Consider the following 7,272-nt stretch of genomic DNA (forward strand, 5'->3'; position numbering starts at 1 on the left):
TGGACTAAATGACCTTTAAAGGTCCCTTCCAACCCAAGCTATTCTATGATTCTATGATTCTATGAATCTGTGCTTCTGTAATGAATGTAGACTATTCCAAGATTACTGTTTTCTAGACTTCATATTTATTTCTATTTTAGCAAAACAAACAGTCATCTAAGCTTTTTCCAGAGGTTGAATGACCCTAGATTTTCCCCTGAAGAAACATTACTGTTTAATTTATTTGTCTCTTCTCAGGAAGAGACAGTCCTAATCCTCTGGCTGCGGGGACTAATGATGATTTAACAGTATAACTCAGCAAAAAAATGTGCAATGTAAAAAGCTTTTAGGTCAGAATGATGTGGCAAACATTCCAGCTATTCAGGGCAGCATCCTGGGACTTACTCCTTTGCTAAGGTAGAGTAATAATAGCTGAGCAGCAGCATTGTTAGGATTAGTATATAAGTGTAGTTGAGCAAATCCTTTTCCTCATTCCTGCAATTTAGGGTGACGTGCACAACAAACTATTAAAAGCACATACTAAATGAATACCTCATATATATGGATGCCTTAGAATTGAAATAAAGCTGTTCAGATCCTTACAGGACAGGAGGGACTTTTAAAGAACTGAAATATGGCTCACAGAAATGTTAAGTCAGAATGTCAGGAAAAAAGCCTCAATTTTTTTAATTTAATTTACTCACTTAGCATCTTCTTTCCCATCATTGAGCTGGTGCTGTTCCTGTTGAATTGTCTTAGCTGGTTCAGCTGATTTTTCAGTTTTTGAAGGCTCAGGTGCTTTTGCTAGTACTGTATCTAGAAAAAAAGGTTTTAATTTTTGAATACCAATTTTTAAAGAATTATGATAATACTTTTGGAGGAATCACAGCTTGGCTGCCATTATTCCTCCAGTGGATAAACACGACATGACACTGACTCTGGGACCTGACTTTTGAATAATTTTCTGCACAAATCTATTTCAGTGCCAGCTGTACAGAACATGTTTATGATGAATGTACCTTTTAGAATATGTAACTTATTTGTGGTTTTTAAACCAGATGCATCTGTAGCAAGCTCAACAGTGGTCAATACAGAACTCTTCTATATTTATAAGCGACAAGAACTCATGCAGATAGAATTTTAGTGTGTGCTTATTTAAAAAACTATGTAGAAAACAGATAGATAGATCTGTCCAGAAATGCCTTGTGAAATGCAGGAAGAAAAATGAAGAGTAGCTTATTTGCTTATGCATAGCAAATGCTAATGACATTATTTGTACTCCAGTGTTTGAATTACATTAAACCTTTTGTTGCTGCAGCTGCCGTGACAGTCCTGTTTGTTTCTGAGTAAATTATGGTTGAAATATATCATTAAGGATGTGAGTAAGTAGAACTTTGGCTAGTCTATTTCTTCATTTTTGTTACAAGTAAATTTTTTAAAGGAGTTTAAGTGGGACGTTTGTAGAGTTTGAAACAATCTGTGTGCAAACAGTATTGTCTCTTGCCATTTAAGTGGGCTTATGTGATGAATTTTTACAATTAGTCCTATACCTTTATTTTAAATTTTCACGCTCAAAAATGATTTGAAAGCTCTCTTCAGTCTGACACTTTGCATAAAGAGGAACAAACTCACCCTTCATAAATACTGTAAGTAACATGATTATAGAGGGAAAAGATTGACAGCAAAACATCATAGCAAATAAATCAGGAGCCTGTTATGTATGCTGTATTTTAAATTCAAGACAGCTCAAAGAAAATCAGACCTTGAGTATTTTGGATAGACAGTGTAAGATTAGCTTTCTGATAGTTAATCTCCATATTCAGAGAGTTGTTACTCATTTCAGAGGGGTAAAAGCAGTTACAACAGTAAATTGTTAAGCTTGCTTAGCTGGAAGGTGGTTGCTCGAAATGGCGTTGAAACAAAACTTAGTGAAGGACAGTGGGTCAGTTTGTTTACAGCACTTGATAAACCAAACTACCCTCCTACCACCATTTATTCAGATTTGGGATAATATTTTCTTCCAGGCATCTATTAAAGAACAGACACAATGTTTCTTGAGCTGAGTTTCAGACTTTTACCAGATGGACAATTGATTACAGGACCAGTGGTGCATTTCTAGTATTTTTTCTTAATATTTAGGTTAAGAAGCAAGAATGCCCTGTGTGAGCCCTGCTACTCTTACAGGAATTCGTTTGTTAAACAGGATCAAAGACAAGACCTAGACAGAGTTATCTGTGGGTACCAGAAATACTCAAGCCAAAGTCAGACAAGGAATTGAAGAGAAGGGAAAGAAATCCATGTTCCCCAACTTGCTGGTCAACTGGATTTTGACTTAGCAAGTTTAGGGGTTAATTTTCAAATAGTCCCTTGGAGAAATGTAGCACTATTGAGTATGAAGAGACAGTCTGCAGGATTTGTATTACTTATCACTTGTAAGCCGGGAAGATTTTTGTGAGGAATTCCATTTAAAACTCTGACATTCGATTGGATTTATAGTTTAAATTGATAACAGTATCTTGACCACGTAATGGAAATTTGTTTCCTTTCTGCAGCAAGTCTGTTGAAAATATAACACTAAGGAATGTTTAATCTTGCCTGAAAGATGTGCCAGGGAATTTTCAAGGTACAGAATAGCACACATTCAGGGAAGTGAGGACTCCAAAGAGGACTGTTGCTGCTCCTGTCCCCAGGAAGTTTCAAGAAAGGATGAAAGAGTTTCTTACCATTTGATTACAGGGGTTCAAAATGCTTTTCTGGGAGTTTCAGTCAAAACCACTGTTTTTTAGAAAGGAGGAATTTTAAAATAGGTTCAGAATTCTAGCACCGTGGATACATTCTCATAGTGAAATAAAATTTATTTCTCCTAGGAATTTCATAGACATCCCCTGTAAGAAAATTGCACAGGAGCTGCAGTTACAGAAAATAAAGGGGTTTTGAACCTATTTATAACTGACTAATTTGTGGGTCTTGCTACTGAACCTTAACCTGTTAAAATTCTATTTAACCCTTTCCCCAGGGGATGTCTACAAATGATGTTACCGACTCTGTGCTTTCCTTGGCACACAATCCTTCTGTGGTTTCGTGGTCAACATGACATGATGTAGAAAGGAAGATGCAAGAGCCAAAAATTTCAGCACTTGCTGCAGTTTCTGCTCCCTTCTGAATTCATGGTTTGTAGTTTCCCAGTTCTCCCTTCCCTGACTCCCGCAGCCAAAAAGCCATGTACTCAAGAGTGACAGCAAGGCTAATCTCAACATTTCTGTAATTATCTCACTTTGGGAATTTTCTTTGTTATAGTAATTGCCCCTAGTTACATCTATACTAGCAGAGAATACAACCTGATAGGAACAATCAGAACAGTGAAATGGTGCTGAAGGCCTGGCGAAGCAGCTGTATTTCAAACCAGGTCTATTGTGTTCTTCTGAAATGAATGACCATCAGCAGCTCGAGTAAAGTAGGTTGACTCACAGAGTGCTTCTTCTGGTTTAGTTTTATTCTAAAGGAATCCAATCATGTATTCCTAGAGGTTTTTTGGTGAAAAAAACAGAGCACTGTGGGGGACAATAAGGAGATTTGTTTCAGAAGCGCATTCTTCGTCTGAAATAAAATGCCAGTGTAGACACACTATTTAGAGTAACAGTCTCCTGAATAAGATAATCCATCTCTGGAATGACAACATGTGTATAGGAAGGGAAGACCACAAAGTAAAAAAATATGGTGCTTGCACATAAGCATCCCATTGCAGAAGGATAATGGCTTCTCAGCCTGCTAGATACTCTCAAGGTATTCAGTCTGAGGTCTGAACCCACACCAACCATTAAATGCTGACTGGACTTAGACTGATGGAACATTGTAATCCTGTGAATATTCCAAACTTCCACAAGTTTTTAAAGTTCATAAATCTCCAGAACCAGCACAGGGCTTATTTTCGTTAAGATTAGGATATCACCACTTAACACCATTGCCAGCTGTGTGTCAAGTTTTAGTTGTTTCTTTCTGTGTGAAATTGTGAGGGCTGTCTGTGTAATCACATTTAAAAAACGCTAGTTGCTCTTCACTGTTTAAATCTAGCTTGTACCCCTCTGACTTATGAGACCAGACCCAAAGGAATGCCTTTAGGAACAATGTGATAGTCATTTTAGGGAACATTTAGAGTACAACAATTGGTTTCTAGAATAAATAAAGATCCATCAAGTAGTTGGCAAGGCTTACAGGACAACAAAGAAATCTTCTACTGCATATACATAACTTTGGTCATGGTAAAGAAATCATGAGTGAGAAAAAGGAGACAGAATTATGCCAAGGCACCAACATTTAAAGCAATTTTCAAAACAGATATTCCATGCTTACTCGGCAGAATAAGGGATTTGAGTTTTTTCTAAATGATTTCCATTCCCATTATATTGGAATATAGGTAGGTAAAGCTGCCAACATATCAGCAGTGGGAGTTGAGGAACGCAGCCCACTGGTGTCTATGTATTCTAGATCATTTGGCCTCCCCATAAGAATAATATAATTTAAAATTGAATTGGAATAAGTGTTGCTGGTTCTGTTTTAAGATGGAAGGGAAAAGCGCCAGTTGTGGAAGTATAACTTTGTGGGTAAAACACTGCCTAATGGAATCCTTCAAAAAGGTAGCTGGTTAAATTGAGAGGCCCACTGAAACCTCATCATACCGGTGTTCTGCCTAGGATAGCAAGGAGCAAGGAACAAGATGCAGGTTATAAGATCGATTTTTTTCCCTCTCCTAGTCTTTCAGATTTTTCTCATTTTCCACAGGTCTTTGTTCTTCCAGGAGAGACTTAGGCCAGGCAAAAAAGTAATAAAAAAAGGACATCAGTCTTTTACCTGTGTTATCTTACTTAGGTTGACGATGATCCCAGCTGAAGGTTAGTATTATTAAACATTCATTGTTTATTCTTGTCCCCTCTTTTTGTACTTCCAGTAAAACAACATTGGAACAGTATTGCAGGATTAGGTTAGAGTATCAAGAAGATCTCTGTGTGTTGGAGGAATATATCCAACTTATTCTGAGGCTGCTCAGCTCCCTTGTTCATGTTTCCATAAAGCAGTTTTTATCTTCAGTTGTCAATTCAAAATTTTGGACAGAGACCCTTGACAGTCTTTCCAAATTCATTTGATTTCCTACAGACACGCTCCCCCCCCCCAAAACCCCCCCGCAGAATAGCCTATAGCAGAGTATTTCCCATTTTTGCAGTAGTGCAAAAAAGAGAATGCTTTGTACTTATCTATGAATTTTAAGCCTTTTTGAATGATAATTTAGGTTTTTTTTCCTCTGCAACTCAAAAGGCTGAGTGTTGGGGTTTTTATTAAAACTGTGTAATAATCACATGAAACCGGGAGTTCAGGCTTCGCAAAAAGCAGAATATTGTGAGGCTAAGCATAACATTGGAAGAGCAAAGTTGTTTTTAGTTTAAACCTGCTCATGTAGGACCAACTCCACTGTCATGTTTCTAAAATGTAGCACTGTATACACTATCCTAAAACTGTAGGCATTAGTCCTAAGGACGTTTTTCCACAGAAGAAGTTGTTGGTATAGGCAGATTTGTCAATGCCAGGACACATCACTGTAGAGTTGTCATTCTTGCCATAATCATTTTGATTCTTCTAAAGCCTTCAGTCCTAAGTGTATGTAAATATTGGTGGATCCAAAAATCTCTGTCATAGGCCTAGCCCCACAGAGATGTTGCCGACTTCTCTTCTGGCAATAGGCAATGTCAGCAAAGGACTCTAAAACCTCCTGGATCCACTGAGATAAGTGTTATCTTGTGGACATGAATATTATCAAGATCATTCCACCAGTAGAGCATACAGTGTTATTTCCTAACATAGTAAGTACTTAGCAAACAGAAGGGCAGATTAAGTCAGTCATTTTACACTAATCCATCATTTATTCTACTTCCCAGTCCTATTCCTGAAAAAAACCTAGATTTGCAAAATGCAATTACCACTTCTCCAGCCTGGCTAGGACAGCTCCTTCCTCTTATTACCTCCAAAGAGACCAAGGTGCTGAGCTGCCAGCCTGCTGTTCAGAGCAAGGAAAGAGACTGCCTGAGCAAGCAGGCTCTTTTCTCCTATCTGACGCCTGCTTCTGTCCATGCAAACAGCAGCAGGAGGCTTAGGGACAGGAAAGAAAGCACTTTGTGCTGTGGAGACCACCAACCTTACTGGTTATTCAGCATCAGGAGGCGTGCCTCTGGAGCATTCAGCCAATCTGAAGGGACTTTCTTCCAGAAAGTAATAAACCATAAATCTCTCGGTCACTAGACTGGCTTTAAAAGTTCTGTTTCTTGGATAATTTATGTCCAGGTACACATTCCATAGCCAAAATAACTGGCCTTTAGCATCACAAATGTATTATCCTTATTGCAAAAAATGAAGAGAAGCAAAATGTCAAATAAAAGGTTAGTTTTTACAGATAAAGATATGAACAAATATCAGCAGCTAGATAGCAGCAGTTAAATGTATTCCTTCAGAAAGGGAAGACTTTCTTCCCCAGAATTCCCAGCCAGCTCCATTGCCTTGTATTAGCAAGTCTGACCAGCGTCTTATCTGTGCTTCTGTCCTGGTTTTGGCTGGGATAGAGTTAAATTTCTTGCTAGTGCTGTGTTTTGGATTTAGTATGAGAAGAATATTGATAACACACTGAAGTTTTCAGTTGTTGCTAAGTACCCTGCTAGTCAAGGACTTTTCAGCTTCCCATGCTCTGCCAGGTGAACAAGAGGCTGGGAGGGAGCATTGCCCAAGTTGGCCAATGGAGTATTGCATACCATATGACATCATGCTCAGTATATGAATGGGAGGTGTGTTCCAGGAAGTAGTGATTGCTGGCTTTGGGCATTGCTCAGTGGGTGGTGAGCAATTGCATTGTGGATCACTCATCTTGTATATTCTATCATTATTATTATTATTGTTGTTGTTGTTGTTATTATTATTATTTTCCCTTTCTTTCCTGTTCTGTTAAGCTGTCTTTATCTCAGCCCATGAGTTTTCTTACTCTTACCCTTCCGATTCTCTCCCCATCCCACTGAAGGAGGTGGGGCGGAGTGAGTGAGCGGCTCTGTGATGTTTAGCTGCCTGCCAGATTAAACCACGACAGTCCTTTTTGGCGCCCAACGTGGGGCACAAAGTGTTGATATAATGACACATCTGTCCCGAGCGGGTTAAAACAAAATTGTTATAAGCATTCATTATATCAGCTTAATAGTCACTGGTCACAATGTTGGTTTATGTGTTGTCAGACTTGTTGGATCTGTTCTTGGAGTTTTGGTA

General features: G+C 38.5%; 1 protein-coding gene across 1 annotated transcript in view; it reads right to left on the minus strand.

Moving 5' to 3' along the window:
- The window catches only part of CNGB3 (cyclic nucleotide gated channel beta 3), a gene marked incomplete at its 5' end in the record, with an annotated part of 50,614 nt that extends 49,819 nt beyond the window's left edge, over positions 1-795 (minus strand). Inside the window, one exon of the mRNA XM_009573540.1 lies at positions 684-795. Within this exon, the coding sequence (XP_009571835.1) occupies positions 684-795 (112 nt within the window). The remainder of the gene's footprint in view (positions 1-683) is intronic.
- Between the last annotated feature and the right edge of the window lie 6,477 nt (positions 796-7,272).

This window comes from Fulmarus glacialis, unplaced genomic scaffold, assembly GCF_000690835.1.
Source record: "Fulmarus glacialis isolate BGI_N327 unplaced genomic scaffold, ASM69083v1 scaffold4150, whole genome shotgun sequence".
In the NCBI taxonomy this organism is placed as follows: Eukaryota; Metazoa; Chordata; class Aves; order Procellariiformes; family Procellariidae; genus Fulmarus; species Fulmarus glacialis.